The sequence below is a fragment of the Mustela nigripes genome, chromosome 1, assembly GCF_022355385.1.
Source record: "Mustela nigripes isolate SB6536 chromosome 1, MUSNIG.SB6536, whole genome shotgun sequence".
Taxonomy (NCBI): Eukaryota; Metazoa; Chordata; class Mammalia; order Carnivora; family Mustelidae; genus Mustela; species Mustela nigripes.
In genome coordinates, this window is record NC_081557.1 from 67,956,311 (window position 1) to 67,976,667 (window position 20,357).

General features: G+C 51.0%; 1 protein-coding gene across 1 annotated transcript in view; it reads left to right on the forward strand.

The window, feature by feature from the left end:
• PANX1 (pannexin 1) overlaps positions 1-19,204 on the forward strand; it is a 44,017-nt gene extending 24,813 nt beyond the window's left edge. Inside the window, exons 2-5 of the mRNA XM_059412805.1 lie at positions 1,189-1,325; positions 12,503-12,726; positions 13,740-14,398; positions 14,808-19,204. Coding sequence (XP_059268788.1) covers positions 1,189-1,325; positions 12,503-12,726; positions 13,740-14,398; positions 14,808-14,887 — 1,100 coding nt within the window. The 3' untranslated portion in view covers positions 14,888-19,204. The remainder of the gene's footprint in view (positions 1-1,188; positions 1,326-12,502; positions 12,727-13,739; positions 14,399-14,807) is intronic.
• Positions 19,205-20,357: the final 1,153 nt, after the last annotated feature.

Sequence of the window (20,357 nt, forward strand, 5' to 3'; positions counted from 1 at the left end):
TCTCCAGGCACAGAAGTCCCCGATGAAGGGGGACTGCTCTGGGTCCATTGTACCTCCTCCACCATCAGACTCTGCTCCCTAGACAACAGCGCCCCTCCCCCACTTACTGCCCTCTCCTGCCACAAGTATAAAGTCCTCCCCGTCCACAGAGGGAGGTGACTCTTTGGGTGTTTTTCTGTCCCAGAGACAAGGGAAGTCCACCCAGGTGCCTTCCTACCGTCCCTTTCCCCTGTGTCTCAGGTGGGCAGCCCCCTACTTTTCAAGCAGTAACAGCACTTGCTAGTTATTTCGTACAGAAGAACTAATGCTTACTGAGCAACTCCTGGGAACCAGGCTGCCTACGGAGAACGCAGGCATCAAGGCCAGCGTCCATTTGGAGAGCCGTGGCTTGGGAAGGTGAAGTGACCCGAGGCCACCCAGCTGTGATTGGCAGGACTGGGTTTGAATAGAACCAGCAGCAGAGCCCAAGCACGTGGCATCTCTCTGTCCACGCGGGGAGTGGAAGGTGGTGCAGCTGCTCTGGGCCTGAGTCGCGGGTCCCTGCACCTGCCGTGCGCACCTGCTCCACCACATCTCCCTCCGCCCACCCCGCACCCGTCCCCTGTCTGCGGGGCTGCGCACTCCCACTCGGGCTGTGCTTTCGCCTGTGCCGCTGTTTGCCTTGGAGGAGACAGAAAACTGCTGATTTGCCCTCCAGTGGCCCATCACCAGACTTTCCTCTGGCCTTCCCTTCGTCAGGCGCGAAGCCCTGACTTCTGTGTTCTGAAGGACTCCTCCGCTAGTCCCATTTTCTGACCGACCCTCCTCCTCCTCCTCCCGCTCCCCCTGCCCCATCACCCCTCTCTTCTCTCAGTCCTCACCTGCATTCAAGCAGTCCTGTACATGTCTCCCTGCAACGCTTTGGGCCCTGGTTCTTTTCCCGGCCATTTTTTCTCTTTTATATGGTGGTTTCACTTCTTTCCAGAGCCTTCCCCAGCAGAGCCCAAGCTGCCCTCACCACCTGTGTTGGCCGAAAATCTCTCAGATACTCAGCCCAAGTGCAAACCTTGGCGCTGGGTTTTCATTGTGATCTTTGCCTGGCATGGCGCCGCATGACTCCACTAACACGGGAGGGAGGCCTGGGGCTGGAGGGGCGGGTCCAGACCCTGCACTCACGTTTATTTGGCACCATCTGTTTTTGCTTCTCAGGTACCCAGATAAGCTGTTTCTCCCCAAGCTCCTTCTCCTGGCGGCAGGCTGCCTTTGTGGATTCCTACTGCTGGGCTGCTGTTCAGCAGGGCTCCCTGCAAGGTGATTCCGGACGCCTTCCGCTGTGGCTGCATAAGGTAACTGTGGATATGTGGGAGTCTCACCTGTTTGCTCTGTGGATGTGGGAACGGGGCCCCGAGAGGCCACGCTTGTCCACGGCCACACACAGACTGGGGCCAGCCCGTAGCTCCATCCCACGGATCAGACAGCTAGAGTGCGTTCAAGTCAAGAGAGACCTCGGAGATGACCTGGTCCAGCACTCTCGCTAGCAGCTGAGGACATAGGGGCACTCTTTGGATTTTAGCTCTGTCCCGGGGACACCTTTTATGTCTTAGTCCCCTTTCTATCCTTACTGCCCAGTGGTGTCTGATGCAGAGTAGGCTCCCAGTGGAGCCTGGGTGGGCAGTGTTAGGCGGGGCAGAGCTAGCACTCGCACCTGTTTGGGTGCCTTTTCACTGCTAACAGGGTCTCCTGGCAAAAGTAAGGGCTGATGTACAGCCAGTGTGTTCTGCTGGAACGTCGGGAAGCCTGGTGAGGACTCCCTCCGGAGGTGTTGGCTGCCACACAGCCTTCGGGACAGATTGCTCTGTCTCTGATGGGTCCAGATACTGCAAGGACAGGGAGGCGCACTACATGGGAGACACGGCATCCTGCAGAGAAGAGGTACAGACAGTTAGGAGCTCCGTGAGCTCCGTGTTGGGGGAGCGGTGGAGATGGGGAGACGGGTGCACGGAGGATGGGCCATGAGGAACTTGAGCCGGAGTCTGTGGGTTTGTGCAGGAGAACATTCTCTGTGTAAGGGAGTGGCTGCATTAGGTCTTCTCTGTGCATACAGACGTAGTATCATGCGTCTGCCTGTCATTATTTTCAGTCGCTGGTCTTTTGTCCATTGTGAAAACAAATAGAAGATGTGTGTTTCTTCTGCTCTTCTCCTCCATTGAGGAAAGCATGCTGTTTTACTTTCTGAAAAGCCAAAGGCTGACGTTTGACTCTCTCCAGCCTTGACCTATTGTTGAACACACAGCATCCTTCTTTCTAAAAATGAGCTGTTTAAGTCTTTTACTATGACTCAGGCCTCTTCCCCTGTTTATTTCTTGCATGCTCTCAGGCACAGTGATGCCCGACAATGACTTCTTTCTTCTCTGGGGTTGGGCTTTTCTCCTTGACTTTTAGCCTTGGCATCCATTGGGTCCCCGTCAACTTTGCATGTGTAGTAGCCAGGCCAACCAATAACGACATGAATGGGCATAGTTCCAGAAGCTGAACACCCTTGTTAGCAAGTCGAAATCCATGCAGTTATGGCTTAGGTCCCTTTGTTGTGATGCTCTTGGGAGAAGGGAGGTTGTAATTTGTCACTGGGCTGGGCATTAATGGAGCCACAGAAGAATGTATAATCTGGCTTGTCTGGTGTAAGTGCTGGCAGGGGAGGTAGAAACTGAAACTTTTAGAGCAGGAAGAAACTCAAGGATTTTGCTGCAGTATAAGGTGAAGGGCACCTGGAGAGAGCAAGCCAGGGACTCAGGACTAGTTGCCAGCTCTAAGACTAGAGTCGGGTCCCCGGCTGTCCCCTGCCCCTGCAATAGAGAAGCAGAAACCATGTATAGCAGTGGGGGCAGCCAAGCCCTCTGTCTCCAGGGCCAGTGAGAGGCTGAGCAGCTCTCTTTCTGGTGGTGATATTCCAGCTTATTTGGATGGAAGTTTGGCAGAGAGATCTTTCCAGATTCACAGGGCTGGGGGCAGAAATTAGAGGTGGGACCAGCCACGTTGGAAGGACCCTGGACCAACGCCTCAGGCTCCAAAGTCCGTACCTGGGGAGTAAGGGATGATCTTGAATTAGACCAGCCCTCATGGGGACTAGAGTCCTGATTTGAACCATTTCAGTACTGATGGGATGAGGAGCTAGGAGGATCATCAATGCCTCTAGTCTGTCCACCAGCCAGCAGCAAAAATAAATCTTCTCCAGAGGCAGCTAACTTCATCCGGAGCCTCAAATCCTTGTCCAGGTTTTCACGTGTAATTTCAGGAGTCGATAAAAAAAATAGCCAATGTCCAAGAATTCCACATCTTCATTTGGGTGGTGTTGTGTGTTGAATTATATCCCTTAAAAGATGTATTGATGTCCTAACACCTGTATCCCCCAAATGGGACCTTTTGTGGGAACAGGATTCTTGCAAGTGGAATTAGTTAAGGTGAGGTCCTCCCAGAGTTGGGACAGGTGACTGTCCTCTGTGACTGGTGCCGTCATAACAGAGAGAAATCTGTTTGCAGACACAGAGGGAGGAGATCTGAGATGCTGGGGACAAGACGGCATGTGACACAGAGGCTCAAGCAAAACATCTGGGCCACACCGTGCACGAGGCCAAAAGGGTCCTCTGCTTGTGGCACTGGCGGGAACCCGGACCTGCCCACATCTTGGTTTTAGACATGCAGCCACCCGAACTCAGAGGGAAAGCATTGTTGAAACTGCCTGGCGTGTGGGCCCTGGTCAGAGCAGCCCTGAGGACTGATGCAGGTTGTCGCAGAAGCTAGGGCTGCAGCCAGGCGGGAGGAGAGCCAAAAGCGAGGGCAGATGTGCACATCCATATGGTGGTATTGGCCGGTCCAGACTGCACGATTCTAGCTGCTTTGTTTCCACGCTGATTTCCTCTTCCGGTGTTTTTGTTTAGTGGTGACAGAGTACACACCGCGTGAAATTTACCTTCCTAGCCATTCTCAGGTGTGCATCTGTGTGGCGTGAAGTACGCCCATTGCCAAGATCGGTCTGACTCTTCTCGCCTTCCCAAACTGAAACTCCCAGCCCCCACCGTCCTGCTGTCCGCTGTCTGCTCTTCCGGGCCCCTCCTGTAGCTGCAGTCATAGGAGATGTGTCCTTTGACGTCTGGCTTATCTCACTCTGCATAACGTTTTCACGACCCTTCTCACGTTGTCTTGTCGCGTCACCAGAACTCCCTCCCTTTCTAAGGCTGAGTCAGACTCCATCACGTGTGTTGACCACGTCTTGTGTGTCCCCGCCTCCCCGCCCCCCCAGGGGCCCCTGGGCGGCTTCTGCCTCCCAGCTCTTGCCGGGAATGCTGCACAGACATGAGTGGACGGGCATCTGCGCAAGCCCCTGCCCACCAGTCTTACAAGCATACACCCGGACGTAGGGCTCTTGGATTCCACCCCAAGTTTCCAGAGTTCTTCCCGGTGGTTTTCTTTCAGCCTCTCTGCATTCAGTGGACTCTTAATTGCTGAGTGTGGCTTCAGAAGTCTGCACGCTGCCCCCAGGCTCACCTGGTGAGCCTCAGCTCCACACAGAAAGGATTTTCTGGCAGCAGAGTGGTGCAGAGGCGGGGGGGCTCTTGATTTGGGACAGGCACGAAGGTGTGTGTCTTCTCTGCACGGCTTCACTCCTTACCCTAGCTGGGCTTCCTTTACACAGAAGCCCACCTCCCAGCTGTTCTGGGCATCTGGCTGTGTCATCCCCACCTCCCTCGATGTCATGCGCCCAGTCAGTCTCAGTCGTTCACAGCTCCGGAGGTGGCCCACAGACCTTTGAATCCCACGGGAGCTCTGTCCTCTCAGATGATGCCTGTGACGCACCACCCTCTGTCTGCTCCCCAAGGGCTTACCCCCCTTTCCTCGTGTCCTCCACTCCCATGGCCGCCTCACTCCGAGTTCATTTTGGCACATCTGTCATCTAGAGCGCTCTCCCCACGTCCCCAGCAGCCCTGTGATGCCACGTAAATGCCTGCCTCCTGGGGCTTATCCCACCTGACTGCTCTCAGCAGACCATGCCCTCATTCTGCAGAAATGCTCCGGACTCTTGGGGCAGGGTCTCCTTGGCAGACTGCTTCTCCTTTGCCCATCACTGAGAAGTTGGGGCTCTTCCAGGCCTCTATCCTAGGCCCCTTCCATTGTCATGCTGCCCCTTTCCCTGGATCATCTCACCTGACATCTGTCTCGGCTTCCTCTCCTCTGCCATCAGCACCCGGGTCTTCATTGGCAACCCGCACCCTTCCGGAGCTCCAGATCCAACCCCCAGAAGCTCCCCCACCTCTAATCCATCCACCTCCTAATGTGTTACTCTGTCTGCCTGGAAGCTTCCTCTGAACCTCCAGACTGAGAGTTGTTCCCAAGTCCAGTCACTTCCAGGGCCTGGTGGGGTCAACACGAAGCCTCCAGGACTAAGGCCCTGAGGCCACTGCATGGACAGCAATCTGCATTACTTGCTTCTAGGTAGGCAGATCCCGAAAACGGGGCTCTGGCTGAGCAGAACGTGAGCTGCCCCACACTCTGGTCTCTGCTGTGCGTTCCCAGAGCAGCCTGTGCTGTTCCCGGAACAACCGTGGGAGGTAGCACATACTTGCCCGAATTCTACTGAATTTTGCTAACTAACACAGGTTCCCAAGTCTCATGCGGCGGCAGGCGCCTGAGACAGGGCACCGCCTGTGGCAGGGGCTCAGTACACATCTGTTGCTGGGGGGAGGTGGGGAAATGAAGCAGCTTCTAGGGCCTGCTCAGGCTTCATTCTCTGGGAGCCGCCCAAGGCCAGGGGGAGGGCGCTGGAGGCCCAGGGTTTATGGGAACAGTCCTCAAGTCAGGGCCGACACAAGACCTACCCCCATGGAGCCCAAACTCCCCCCAAAGAAATTACCCACTGAAATATTTAAGTGTACATCCATGTGGAGTTTGTGGACCCAGTATAAGGAATACCGTGATTCCCCCCAAGCTGCTACTTCACCCTTCCCTTTCTCTTCCTCCTCCACTCACTCCAGCTTCCAGTAGCTCCAAGGAACGGCTTTTATAGAAATGTGTGTGCAGTCAGGGGGACCGGCAGGTGGTGCTCAAGGACTCTTTGATAATGGGCTTTTTTTTTTCCCTTTTAGCATTCTGTTCTTTGTTTCAAGAGCTTAACGTAGGCAGCGGCTAGGCAAGTTTTTTCTTTTCTGAAACAGGAAATCAAGGTTTTGACTGAAACAAAAAAGCTGCAGAATAAGAAAATAAAATTAATAGAATGGACAAATCTTTATTTAAGTGGATTTAGTGAAACTTAGTTTGGAGGGATCCACGGAGACTCCCAGACCATAGGTTTCCATACCTTAGCATTACCCCCGAGGGGCAGGGGTGTGTGAAAATCCCGGATCCGGAGGGCCAGGAATCTGGTTTTCTTAAGTCTCCCAGAAGGTGCTGATGCTGCTGGTCGCCTTGGGCTTCCGAGTGGGTACCACTCACCTGGCCCCGGGTTTCACAAATTGTGTGTGCTCGTTAGTCATCTGGGACCTTGTGGAGATGTAGGCTCCAGCCCGGTAGGTCTGGCGGGGCCTGTGTTCTTCCTGGCAAGGGTGATCCTGCAGTTGTGCTCTGTGGACCACGCTCAGACAAGCAAGGATCCAGAGCATGGGGTGGACAGACTCGGACGTATGTGCTTCCACCAAACCCTTCTGCTCCTCCATCAGCTATTTCTGTGAATAGTTTTTCTTTTTTTTTAATTTTTTTTTTTAATTTATTTGATAGAGATCACAAGTAGGCAGAGAGGCAGGCAGAGAGGGGAGAGGAAGCAGGCTCCCTGCTGAGCAGAGAGCCCGATGCAGGGCTCGATCCCAGGACCCTGGGATCATGACCTGAGCCGAAAGCAGAGGCTTTAACCCACTGAGCCACCCAGGCGCCTGCGAATAGTTTTCTTGGCGCGAGGCCATGCCCGTTCCTTTACATGTTCCCTCGTCTGCTCTCACGTGCGCACCAGGGCTCCTGTGGCTCACAGACATTTACTGTCTGGCCGTTCGCAGGAGAGCCTTTGCCCACCCCTGATGGAGAATTCTAAAGCCCTCCCAGATGACTCTCTGGAAGGGAACTAACTCCCTGCTTCCCAAACAGTCTGTTCCATTTTCGTATAGATCTTCGGGAACGTTTGGCCTTGCTTCCTCGTCGCTTGGTTCTAATTCTGCCTTCAGGACTCTCTGCTTCCACCCGTAAATGCTTGCCTTACCGTCCTCTCTTCTCTAGGTCTCCCCTTGTGCCAGGACCCTCCCCCAGTGTCCCGAGTCATGACGCCTGCTACCCTGGGTGTCTTCCCTTGAGTGCAGAGTAGGGAGGAGAACCCGCCTTTCTTCTCCGTCCTCTGTAAGCTGCTCACGGACGCGCTGGCCTTTCTGTGTAGCCCTTCACTTGAGACTTCCCAAATCTGGGATTATGCTTAAAGTAAGTTATGGTCTGAACAACATGAGGCCAAAAGGAGACCTCTTCTGTGTGTGTTTTTATTTTTTAAAAAGATTTTATTTATTTGACTGCCAGAGAGAGAGTGACCACCAGTGGAGAATAGTAGACAGAGGGAGAGGGAGAAGCAGGCTCCCCTCCAAGTGGGGAGCCCGACACAGGGCTCCATCCCAGGACCCTGGGATCATGACCTGAGCTGAAGGCAGTCGCTTAATGACGGAGCCACCCAGGCACCCCTGGGGTTCTCTTTTCGCCCAACCCTCAACGTCAGGATCCCACATCCCTCCCTGCCCCTCTCAGCCCCTGCTGCGCATTTTCCTTGGATGAGCTCAGGCGCTTCTTGGCTCGGACCATCTCTGTGCTACACAGTCCTGAACCGTAAGATCAGCTGGATTCCCCCCATTATTTTCAGCTGCCTACTGCACCTCTCCACTAGGATGTGAGTTCTTGAGTATGGGCGTCTTACGTTCACAATTTCTCATCTCCCGTCCGCTTCCCACCTCACTCCCCTCTGCTGGGAATCCGTTCCTTCTTGTTTCTTCACTTCAGCTAATGGTACTACCCACACCCTTGCATAAGCTAGAAACCCCGAATTAGCCTCTGTTCTTCCCTTTGCCATCCATCCCTTCCACGTGGGCACTGCAGCATCTGTTTCTCGCTGTCTGTGGCTCTTGCCTCGCTCTCCCCACCGCTGCTGCCTCCGTCCAGTGCAGAGCCCTCCCCGCCGCTCTGCCGCTGCGACCTCCTGCCTTGTCTCCCTCCTCTCCAGTGGGTTCCCTTCTCCACAGCTTGTAGGATTCAAGGAAGTCTTCACCACGCTCTGCGCTGGTGACTTCCCACCGCCTATAATGTGGGAAGCCGAGGGCTCCGTAATTTAGTTCCTGCTTCTGCCTGAAATGAGCTCCTACGGCCGCTGTAACAAACCACCACCACCCCCTCCATGGCTTGGCACAACAAATTCATTCGCTCCTATTTTTGGAGGCCAGGAGTTGGAAATGAAGGTGTCAGCATGGCGGGTTCCTTCTTGGGGGCTCAGGGAGAGAACTGTGTGCCTCTCCTCTTGTTTCTGGTGGTGACCGGCAAGCTCTGGCCTATTTCCCAACAAGGTCACGTTCTGCGGTTCTGGGTGTATGTTTTGGCCGGGGAGGGAGCACCCTTCAACCCAGTACGTTCTTCCAGCCTCTGCTCTTACTGTGTCCTCATCCTGGGCTTGCTTGTAGCTTTGGTGCCCTGGATGGGTAGGAATTCACTAGGCAGAAAAGGAGAGAGAATTCTATGTAGCAGAAAGAGTGTGTCCAAAGGGCCACAAAAAAGGGGAGATTTGAGTGGAGTCTTAATGTATGAATGGCATTCTTGTATGTTCTCGTTGCCTCACTGTCCTTGAAGACCTAGTTCAGGTGTCATCTCTTTGTAAAGCCTTCCTTGACCTTCCCAAGGAAACTTCTCGTCGCTCAGTACTTAAGGACCAACATATTTAGTGCCTGTCGCTTTAATGTTTTGATCATTTAATTACTAGCTGGTATTCCTGCCTGGCCCAGCTGCCAACCCAGATGGGTTTTTTGTTTGTTTTAAGATTTTTTTTTTTAAGACTTTATTTATTTATTTGACAGACAGAGATCACAGGTAGGCAGAGATGCAGGCAGAGAGAGAGGAAGAGAAGCAGGCTTTCCGCTGAGCAGAGAGCCCAATGCGCAGCTTGATCCCAGGACCCTGGAATCATGACCTGAGCCAAAGGCAGAGGCTTTTATTTTTTTAAGTAATCTCCATTCCCACATGGGGCTCAGACTCCTAACCCCGGGATCAAGCGTGGTATATTCCACTGTCTGAGCCAGCCAGGTTCCCCCCAGCCTGGATGATTTGGAATGAATTTACCCCTGTGCATTTAGTGCCATCAGCCGTGACCACGTACATTTCAGGGGAGGAGCTGTTCGGGCCTAAGTGGACACATCTTCACCTTCCACGAGGCAGGGGGGGATTGGAATGTAGAGGGAGGTTGTACCAGAGCCCCTCCAGGCTTCCTTCCATCTGGAAGTTCTGCTGTCCGAACTGCAACCCCTTCCAGAAACAACACTTGGAAGAAACTTTGAAGGCAAACAGACTGGAAATTGTGCTGCCGTTTGGCTCTACTGGGCTTTGAGAAGCTTTGCTGTCACGGAAGAGCTCAGTGCTGACATGACAGCCATGACTTTGAGAGATGCCAAGTGTCTCAGACCTCATTTTGAGCAGCTGGAGTTCACAAGCAAAGCCATTCCCATCCAGCAGGTGCACTCCTAAAGTTTGGCAATTTTCCTATGTTCTGTATGTGGACAAAAGGATTTTAATGTTTTTTTGGATTTCCTGTTTCAATTGAATTGATTTTGATTCCACCTTGTTGCTGAGTCACTGAAAGTCACACTTTTGTTTTGGATGAAAAACAAGAGGATTAACTGTGCAGACAACCAAGAAATGGGGCGTTATTCAGCTGCATTCCTTGCAGAGGTGATCAAGGTAACAGGGTATCCGAGGAGAAAGCAAACACCCAATGTGTAATAGCTTTGAACACTCATTTTTCCAATTACCGTGAGCTATGCCAATCTAGTCATCGGTACTAATTATTGCTCCGCACGGGCCTATTGGAAAAAGTGCCACAGACTGTGAACAGTCACTTTTTCATCCAGAAAAACAGCTTGAGGTAAAAATTCTGCAATTCAAATAACTTTGAGACAAAAGAGACTTGTAAAGGTATCCCACAGCCCCAAATTGGAAATAGCCACCTCCCTGCAGCTCCCCAAGAAAACGCTTGGCTCTCCATTCTGGGAATAGCACCGATGCCATTGCACACGGTGCAAATAGGCACCCTGTAGAACACGAGCTTCTCACCACAGCCAACTGTGAGTGACATGGCCAGAGTTCACCAGATCACAGCCTGTTGTGCATGTCACAGTGCAGTGGGTCCCTGCAAACTGGGTTCGTGGTTTGGAGAAAGCCCATCCCAGGCCAGAACCCCAGATGGAGGTGGAAGCATTGGTGAGGTGACCTTGGTGCTATGTGGCCTCCAGGAATGTGTCAGAGAGGCTGTGACCCTGGAGAGGAAAACGTGACAGCTTGAATTTTTTTTTTTAATGCATCTCTAACTAAAATTTAACATCGAGAAATACGTATCGTGCAGGCAGTAGTCTCTGATGTCAGTGGTATCTGTGATTCTGGTACAGAGACCTTTACCTCTTCAAGTTGGTGTCAGACGATATGTCAAACACACATAAATTTGTTTTTTGATGTTGTGGTAACTCAATTATCCACTTCTTTGGTGAACTTTTAGGTATTACCTTACACATTTAAAGATACTATTCTTGGGCTGCTTGGCAGGCTGTCGGTGGAGGGCGTGACTCTTGATCTTGGGGTTGTGAGTTCAAGTCCTATGTTGGCTGTAGAGATTACTTAAAATCTTTAGAAAAAATACTATTCTGCATGAAAAACAAGGAAAGACCCGAGAAACTATCACAGAACCAAGGAGACGAGGGAGACATGACAACTAAATCAACAGACCGATCTTTGAGCAGAAAGAAGACAATGATGGGACTGCTGGAGAAATCCAAGTGCAAGTCTGAAATTGAGTTAATGATGGCTTCTTCATCTTGACAAGTGGACCACAGAAATGTGAAGTGTTGACAGTGGGAACACCAGGTGCATGTCATTCGAGAACACCCTATACGGTCTTTGCAGCTTTTCTGTACATCTGACTTGATGGCAAGAGGCCCAGTGCTGGGTCTGCTGCCTGCTCCCAGACATGTGGGTTGGGAGATCTGTGTCCTCCCGAGGCCATCACTAAACCTCTGAGAAGACGGGAGAGACCAGTCCAAAAGACGGGGAGAAGTTTTCCAGAGAGGTGAAACAATCTGTGGCGTATTGTGGAAAAGGCACGGCTCTGGGTTCAGAAAGGTCCGGCTTCCTGTTCTGTCCCTGGCTCTGGCTTTGTGCTCTGTGACCAGAAACCATTCTGGGCTTCTTCTTCCCCTTGGTGGAGGGAAACCAATCAGTAAAGGCCTTGGCAGGGTGGTTGTGAGGACCAAGGGTATGATGTGTCCCCAAGGTAGCCCTTCTGTTGGTGTGTTGTGCATTTTACATGCTGGGCAGCATGCTAAACAGTTGACACAAATTAACTTAATCTCTTAAGTTACATGTACATCTCTTACATGACCGTTTCATAGATCGGGAGCCTGAGAGTCAGAGGCTCAGTGACCTCAGCACCCAAGGACACAAAGACGAACTTGAATTCGGATCCATGCTAACTGTAGTTTGTGGTCTTCCTTTGCCTGCTCTGAGGCTTTCCCGATAGCCCTGGTTCCTGGGTGCTCTTTGCTTTCCTGGACTCCAGACTCCCCCCATGTTTCTTTCTCATGTACATCCATGTCCAGATGCTCTCTGCAGGGCTGTGGTCCATGGTGATTGGCTGGTCTGGACCTGAGATGGCTCAGGTGCACACTGAGGGTGTTGGGCAGTCCCCAGCTCTGTCCCGGCACAGACGGTCCATCCTGCATTCTTGGAATTTTAACTGCTTATGCCCCTGTTTGATGGTGTGATTACTGGATCACTGAGGCCACGATTTTTCTCATCCGTTTTGGGCGAAGTTGGCATTTCCACATCATTTTCCCAGATTGGGGAGGGGGAGAGCTTTCAGATTAGTGACCTCCTAAAACCATGGCAGTGAAAATTAAACAATCCCCCAAAACCAGCAGAGGCCACTGTGACATTTACCTGTTCCTTAACTGGGGTTTTATTAAGGGATTACTCTAAAGGACATGGAAGTCATTTTGGTTTTTTGTTTCCTTCTGTGATTAGTGTAGTTGCCAGTTATTTCAAACTCTATTGAAGGGGGATTTTTTAAAAAAGTGATGTTACTTACCTGGGCAGGTGAGTTTAGACTTAAATAGTTACAAGGGAATGAGCCTGATTTCCGTCTGTACTTGGTGTGGGCATGCACATTGGTCTCCAAAGGAGAAAATGGTGTGCAGCACTTGCACCCTTAGGTTCCAGAAGTGAGGGCTCTGCGGGTCCCCTGACAGGCTCTCTTGTTTTTCAGTTTTTCCCCTACATCCTGCTGCTGGTGGCTATCCTCCTGTACCTGCCCTCCCTGTTCTGGCGTTTTACAGCTGCCCCTCATCTTTGCTCAGATTTGAAGTTCATCATGGAAGAACTTGACAAAGTTTACAACCGCGCAATTCAAGCTGCAAAGAGCATGTGTGGTCAGGACGTGAGGGACGGTACCAGCCCAGTTCCAGGCCCTCAGGAAAACATGGGGCAAAGGTAACTCAGCCCCCAGCAAGTATCTTGGTGGGCTTTGGAGTATGAGGTCTCAGTTCTTCTCCTGCCCATCTGGGCTTAGGGTTCCCACTGTAGTAGATGGGGTTGTGGGGGGGGGGGTTGTCATCCACTTGCAGACACACTGTGGGAGCCAGGAAGGCTTGCTGGCCCCCACTCATCCCACCTCCCCACGCCAGCACCTGTCCTCACATCCAGACGCCTTCCCTTGTTGAGGGGAATGCCGCCGTCTCATGTTCTGAAAGGCGTGGGTAACAGGATGGCACTAGCTACTCACTGGTGCCAGTGGAGAAGCGAGGAGGATTATGGGGCCGCTGAGCTTAGAGAACCAGAGAGAGAGAAGTGGGAGAACGAGCAGGCAGCACCTGGTCTCTTCACATTCTTCCTCTGGTTGCTGTTGTCAATAAGGGTAATTGTATTAATAGCTCTCATTTTTAAAATACTTTATCTATCCCAGAGACTGTGTTTTCTCTGGGTACATTATCTCAACCCTCAGAACATCATTACAACTAACAAATAAAAAACACTGGCTTCTCTCTCTGCGAGAGAGCTGGGACCCCACCCAGGCCGGCGGGCCGAATCTGAACCCCGCACCCATGGAGCTGTCCGTGGGACAGCCTCGCCTGGGCGGGAAGGTCTATTTCACTGTGCACACCAGAGAAGATCTAAATCAGATTTAGAAACACTAGAATAAGAACGGTCCATGTGGAGTGTTCACCAGATGCTGGGCATTTTAAGAATTTACAAATGGAACCTGTTTAACCAGACCTTCTTTAAAACACGAAGGGGGAGAGAGTTCTTGGTAGCTTGTCTTCTTACTTGGACCTGATTATATTCCCTGATCCGCCAGCGAAGTTATAGGTGAAGCAGGGAGGGAGGAAAGGGGTTCGAGGTTTTTAGCGCGATACTGTCCTGCATGTTTACATCTTCGATATCTGCTCTTCGCGAAGGCTTCATTTTTTTTTTTTTTTTTATTCCTTCGTTGTTACTGTTTGCAGCCTGTGGGAGATCTCTGAGCGCCACTTCAAGTACCCGATTGTGGAGCAGTACCTGAGGACAAAGAGGAGCTGTAGGAACTTGACCATCAAGTACGTCAGCTGCCGGTTGCTGACACTCACCATTGTCCTGTCCGCGAGCGCCTACCTGGGCTATTACATCAGCCTTTCGTCGCTGTCCGACGAGTTTGTCTGTAGCATCAAGTCTGGGATCCTGAGGAACGACAGCACCATCCCCGACCGCTTTCAGTGCAAGCTCATCGCAGTCGGCGTCTTCCAGCTGCTCAGCCTCATCAACCTCGTGGTTTACATGCTACTGGCCCCCGTGGTCATCTACACGCTCTTCGTTCCATTCCGGCAGAAGACGGATGTTCTCAGGGTGTATGAGATTCTGCCCACCTTCGATGTCCTGCATTTCAAGTCGGAGGCGTACAACGACCTGAGTCTCTACAACCTCTTCTTGGAGGAGAACGTAAGCGAGCTCAAGTCCTACAGGTGTCTGAAGGTCCTGGAGAATATTAAAAGCAGTGGCCAGGGCATCGACCCGATGGTCCTCCTGACCAACCTTGGCATGATCAAGATGGATGTCATGGATGGCAAGAAACCGGAGCCCATGGAGATGACGACAGAGGAGCCGGGGGACCCGATGACGGAGCTCAAAGGTAGGGGGAGCTCTTGGGGTGCCTTAATACTAGGAGACAGAGGGAAAGAATCGATGCCACCCCAAATCTCCAGAGGAAAGTGTGCTTTCTCCAGACTGTCCTTGCTTCTTGGTCATGCTCTCACAGTCTCTGCCCCAGGCATCCATCCGTGCTGTCCTTCTCGCATACGCTTGTCCTGTGCTGCTGGCTTTGTCCCCAGACTTCTGGGCCTCAGCCCGTTGTCTTCCATCTCTCTCAAAAGATACAGAGTTCGTTGATTTAACCGGAGCCCTGACCTAACTTCACTGTTCCCTGAAATGTGGCTTAGAAGCAAAACCTTGTAAGGCAAAGAACACGGGATTGATAGAAGAAAAGGTAGTTCATGCTGTTGGTTCTTGCTTTTTGTCATAAATGTTTTCTGTTTTTACAGATTCGAGCTCACCCAGTGATATTAAAGTAAATAACGGAGAGACGAATGCTCGGCAAAGACTTCTCGATTCTTCTTGCTGATTTTTTTTCCCCTTTACCTTGAGGTCTGTGGCCCTCTGCGACATGGAATTTGTATCGGCTGTCAGGTTCCCCGCTGGTCCTTCTGAGTGTGCCTTACTGAGTCCCTAAGGAAAATGACGGCCCCCAGAACGCTGTAGGAGCATGGTTCATGAACTTCCGATGAGCAGCACCATGGGGGTGAGCCAGCCCCAGCAAGTGTACGTGTGAGTCCCTCACCCGGAAGGTGGGAAGGCTCATTCAGAGCAAGACGCAGAGCCCTGTTTGTGCCTCAAAGAAGCCCCTTTCTGGAAAGATGTGCAGTAAGACTCAGTACCAGCAAGGACTTTGGGAGGCTTTTTGGATTTGCTACATGAAATAATGATAAGACCTGTCAGGATACAGCTTTACTGGGAACCTCCTCTGTGCCCCTAACGACCACTGCACGAGAGGAAACACTCACCGGCCAGCCGCAGACTTGCTGTTGGCGGTGTCCTCTTCTGGGGACAGTGCTGGCATGGGTTCCTGTCCCCCAGGGCTCTATGCACACCACTGCTCGTCGGCCACGGCAAACCGAAATCATGGCACTCCACCCTGGAAACGTGGTGAGCCAGGCAGAGTCCAGAGGACGTTGAACTGTGACTTCTGTATGGGAGAGGATGCTTGTCACAGAGCCTGGTGGGGAGATCTGGGCAGACAGAACAGGTTATTTCAATCCATTTTCCAAGGGGTTCTGTGCAGGTCCTTCCTCTGTTATCAAAAGACTCGAAACAGGATGGTAAACAAATGAACAGAACACAGAATGCTTAAAAAAAAAAAAAAGGGGACATTTCGCTTATTACAGTCAGAACTTATAAATGATATTGGCCATATGGTGTGCTTGGAACCAGACCAGCTTTGTGGTTTATTTTATCTATATTTTAAGCACATCTTTTAAAAATCCATTTTAATGTAGAATCCTGTGATGTCAGAACGGAGGCCATTTGGGAAGGATGTTCTAGCATTGATGGAGAAAGAATAAATGTTACAGACAGCTGTATCACACCCAAGCATCAATTCATACACATGAAGGCCAATTCAGAGTATATTAAAACCTGTCCCAGTTCTAACCATGTAAATAGATCCAAACAATGTTTACATTTTATACAGAACCCTTTAAAATTCCGTTTGTGGATCTCCCTATTTTTATTCTTAGGAAATTAACACATTACTAAAGTGAGTAATCCTCAGGAACCTCAAAGTTTACATTTGGCTCCTAAGAAGAGTTGTTTACTTAATCTAATTAGTGTTTGAAAAACAAAAGTTACATAAGCTACTCAGAATATTCTGAGAATATTCTACTCTCTTCAGAATATTCACTGAAGTGGATTTTAGTTGCACTTCTGTGATGGGGTCTGAGATGGAAAGCTGACGGCGAGTCTCAAGGATGCATTCATGCTTTAAATTATTATGTGCTATTTATTACCTTTGAGTTCGTGTGACTTAGAAATCGCAGGGACCTAAATACTCCTCTTTCCTTCATTTTTCTATCACCGTGTCCAAGTGCTCCGTCACAGCTCCCCACACTGGCTTCTTTTTATAATTTGAAAAGATTTCTGAGCTATTTTTCTAGGAGGTACTTCTTTTCCCCCCAAAAGCTTCATCTCGCTTCATCTCCTCTATAGACAGCCCCTAATTTGTATTTTTGAAGTGGTAAAATAGATCCTTTTTTTTTTTTTTTTTTTTTTTTTTTTTCAGGAAACCAGCAATTTTCTAAGTCCTGTGCCATGTAACCCTTTTGTCATGGTTGGTGGGTCTGGAGTCCTTGCCTGCTCTTCCTTGTCCCTGTTGCGACACGCTGAGCCCCCAAGGTCCTGATGTCCCAGGCTCGTCATGCTCGTCCCTGACTGTTGGACAGGACAAATAAGGCCGTTCCCCATATTTGAGGAGTTTAGAGCCTAGTCAAAAGCAGCAAAGGCAGAGGCAGGTACAAAGGAGTAGCCACAGTAAAGGCCCTTCCAGAAAGCTCCCAGCAGCTGTCTGTTCTCGGGAGACGCCATCTTGTTTTCCTGTCTCCTGGAGCTGGTGGTCTTGAGAGTCCAGTTCTGGTTTTTCCCAGAGGCTCTTCAGCCACTGGTCCTGGAGTTACCCATGAATGACTCTGTAGAGCTAAGAGGCCAAGGTGGATGCCCGTCCTACAGTCCGGCGCAAGGAAAAGCGTTACCAGGAAAGTGAACTCTTCCATCCCCTGGGAGTTGCTGGCTTAAAGAACGACTTCTGAGGGTTCCCTTTCCAGAGGGTAAAGAGTCATTCCTTGCTTTCTACAGAGGGACCGACGGATCCTAACTGGGTACCCCAGGGCTACTGACTTCATTTCCAGCTCTCATCTTCCTAGAAAGGCACCAGCTGGGGCTGGAACCGATCATCCTGGGAGCAGCATCCAGCCACCTGTTTGCTTTTCCCCCAGGACAGGCAGAGACTTATAGTGTAGACCTTTTGCAAACTTCCGGGAAGTGACAAACCCCAAAAGGCACAGACCCTCTCTTGTGATGCGCACACAACACTAAATGCACCTCCAGGGGCTGTCCTCAGGTGTGCACACGGTGAGGGGCTGGAGACCAGTCCACCCAGTGCACAGCAGAGGCCCCTTTGGCCTCCCAGAGAGCTGCTTCCAGCAACGTCTGCTCTGTGTCCACCTAGCGAAATCGTGTTTGCACACTTCTGAGTGGGCTGTACCCTCTGAGGAGTGGGTCTCATTGTTCAGAATCCGGGTGAAGAGCCAGTTAAGAGGGCATGTGGATGACAGTGGGGTGCGGGGGTGAGGGCCGCTGCCACTGACCCTGTTCTGTCTCTCCAGCATGAAGAGCCGGTGAGCCTAACACTCGGACAGTGCTTTGTCCTATATTGTGCTGTGAAAACGCTAGAAACTTCCAGCTGCCTGGGCTGTCTCACTGCATGGTTGTGCTTCGTCTGTAGAAGCCAAGCCTGTGTCCTCTCCAAGAATGAGCCAAGGTCGGGAGATGGCTGGGCAGATGCTCCCACGGTTGGAGTGTTGCACACTTTTTAAAAATGTGTTCATATTGGTTTATTTTGCTTATTGTCAGTCCGGGGTCAATAGAATATCTACGAGGATGGGCATGGTTGATCTCGTGATGTGAGCTAAACCAGTGGCTGGCCTGTAATAGGCATTCTGTAAATATTTGCTGAACAAACACACAGTTATGAGAACTCAAGCTTGTTGGCAGCTGGGATTTGATTCGAAAAGGCACACAGTCCTCTACAGGAAAGGAGAGGAGAGACCCCCCTCAGCCTCTTGTGGAGAGGGGAATGTTTGTGTAAAATGACTACAGCCCCACAAATAAGCAGTGACGGTTCTTAGCTGCTTCTTGTGGCCGCTCTCCCAAGTTCAGTCCAAGTGCAGCGTTGCCCCGCCGTGATTAGTGAAATTGAAGTTTTGATGCTCCCGATCTCCGTCATTTCCCAGAACAACCTCTTGAAAAGGAACGATGATTGAATTGTGCAGTTAGCGTTGATTAGGGTTTCAGATGAGGGCGCGGAGATGAAATGGCCCTTCGGGACAGTCATTGGCCGGGGCCCTATTTTTCACAAGTAATGTGAAGCCCCGAAAAAGGACTGGCAAAGAGGATAGTGTGTCCTTTTTGGAGCATAATAGATGTTAATTCACTCTTGGTTTGTTCGCCCTGCTTGAAATGAAATGTGTTTGGGGGCTCTCTTCTTAGCTGCAAAAAAACACTTCGTCACCTAAAGCATGTGGTTTGATCCGTGATTGTTCTTCAAGTTTTTGAAAGTTAATATAGTTTCTCCTGTCGTGAGTGCTTTCCCCTGCCCCTCCCCCACCCCCCAGAGGAGGAAAAGCCTTGTAGAATTCGACAGGGTCACAAGTGCTCCCTACAAAAGCTGATGCCACCCATTCCTCTTTAACAAGTTGGCTTTTTTAAAAGCACCACTGTTACAGGCTCATGGAGTTCTGTGGAGAGGTACTCGAGGCGTACTTTAAATTCTTTTGAATGACTAAACATCTTCACAAACTTTTAAAGAAAAATACATGGGTTCTTTTCTGCTGTGTCATTCGGGAAGGACGATTGCTCGCTCTTCCACAAAGATCAAAGGATGACAGCGGATCACTGTGTTAGAAAATGACCCTTAAGAAAAGGACAAGAGTCTTGAAAACTCTGAGGTTCGGTGGTTCTCGCTAGGACGTTTTCGATTTCCACAAGTCACCCGTCCAAGTTCTGCATTCTGACTTCCCTTTAAGGAGGGATCCAAGGCTGCCCCTGTCTGTAGAGAATGTGGAAACAATGTTTTCGTTCTGCACGGCTTGCATCCACCCCAATAAAACTTCTCTCACTAATGAAAAATGCGTCTTGCCCTATTTCTTGCCTTCTCTTCCGGGAGGATGTCATGGAGGACGAGTCCAGAAATGTCATGAGGCTCAAGGCTCCTTCCTCTCCGCCAAATACATAAAATTCAGTAGGCGTCGTGGTACTTGCTCCCACCCAGCTGGCAGGAACCAAGGGAAGAAAGCCCTTGATGAAGGGCCCACAGCTTCTGTAATTTGCAAAGCCAAAATCACATGCTTTCTGATTAGGGATTGTCCGCGCAGGCCTGGCGAGGAAGAACGGGGACAATATGCCGCTAAACATGGGTTGGCTTGCCTGCCTCTCTCAAGGGGGGACTGACTCCCTTATGTGTGGTCATTTAACAGTTTTACTGCTGTAGGTAGTAAATCCAGGGCCATGCAGAGTGGTCGTACCACGCCGGGCCTAAAGTCCCCCGCCGACACCGGCTGCAGCCCTCCCCGCCCCCTCCTGCTTCCCAGCTGTTTCCTAGGGTGGCACCCCAAGGAACCTTGGAACTGGCACTCGGTTTCCTTCATTCCAGAACAAATCACCACTACCTAAACACCTTAAGGCAACACCCCTTGATCAACTCACGGTTTTCTGGGCCAGGGGTCTGGACGTGGCTGAGCTGGGTGTCCTGCTCAGGGTCTGACAAGGCCGCAGCCAAAGTGCAGACAGGCTACTTGCTCCTCTGGAGGCTCAGTTGGGGAAGGAGCCGCATCCAATCCTCCTCAGGTTGCGGGCAGAACTCCATTTCCTTCTGTCCTGACTGCTTCTCACTGGCTGTTGGCTGGAGGCTGCCCACCTCCACCATGTGCGTTTCTCCAACATGACTACTCTTGCCATCAAGCCCCTAGGGGTTGTGTCTCACCTTAGGGAGGGCTCAGCCCTTCTTTTAAGAGTTTATACCTGCCTCAGTCATGCCTCTCAGGATTCTCTCCCTTTGGATAAACTCAAAATGAGCTGCTCAGGGAGCTTGATTGTGTCTGTGGAACCACTTCAGCTTTGCCATATTGTGCCACCCAGACGCAAGTCCCGGGTCTCCTGCCTGCACTTGGGGCATGAACGTCAGGGGAATCATGGGGCCACCCAAGGAAGTCATCCTCATTCCCAGCCTCACTGCCTCTAAGCTTTATAGCATAGCGTCCTCCACG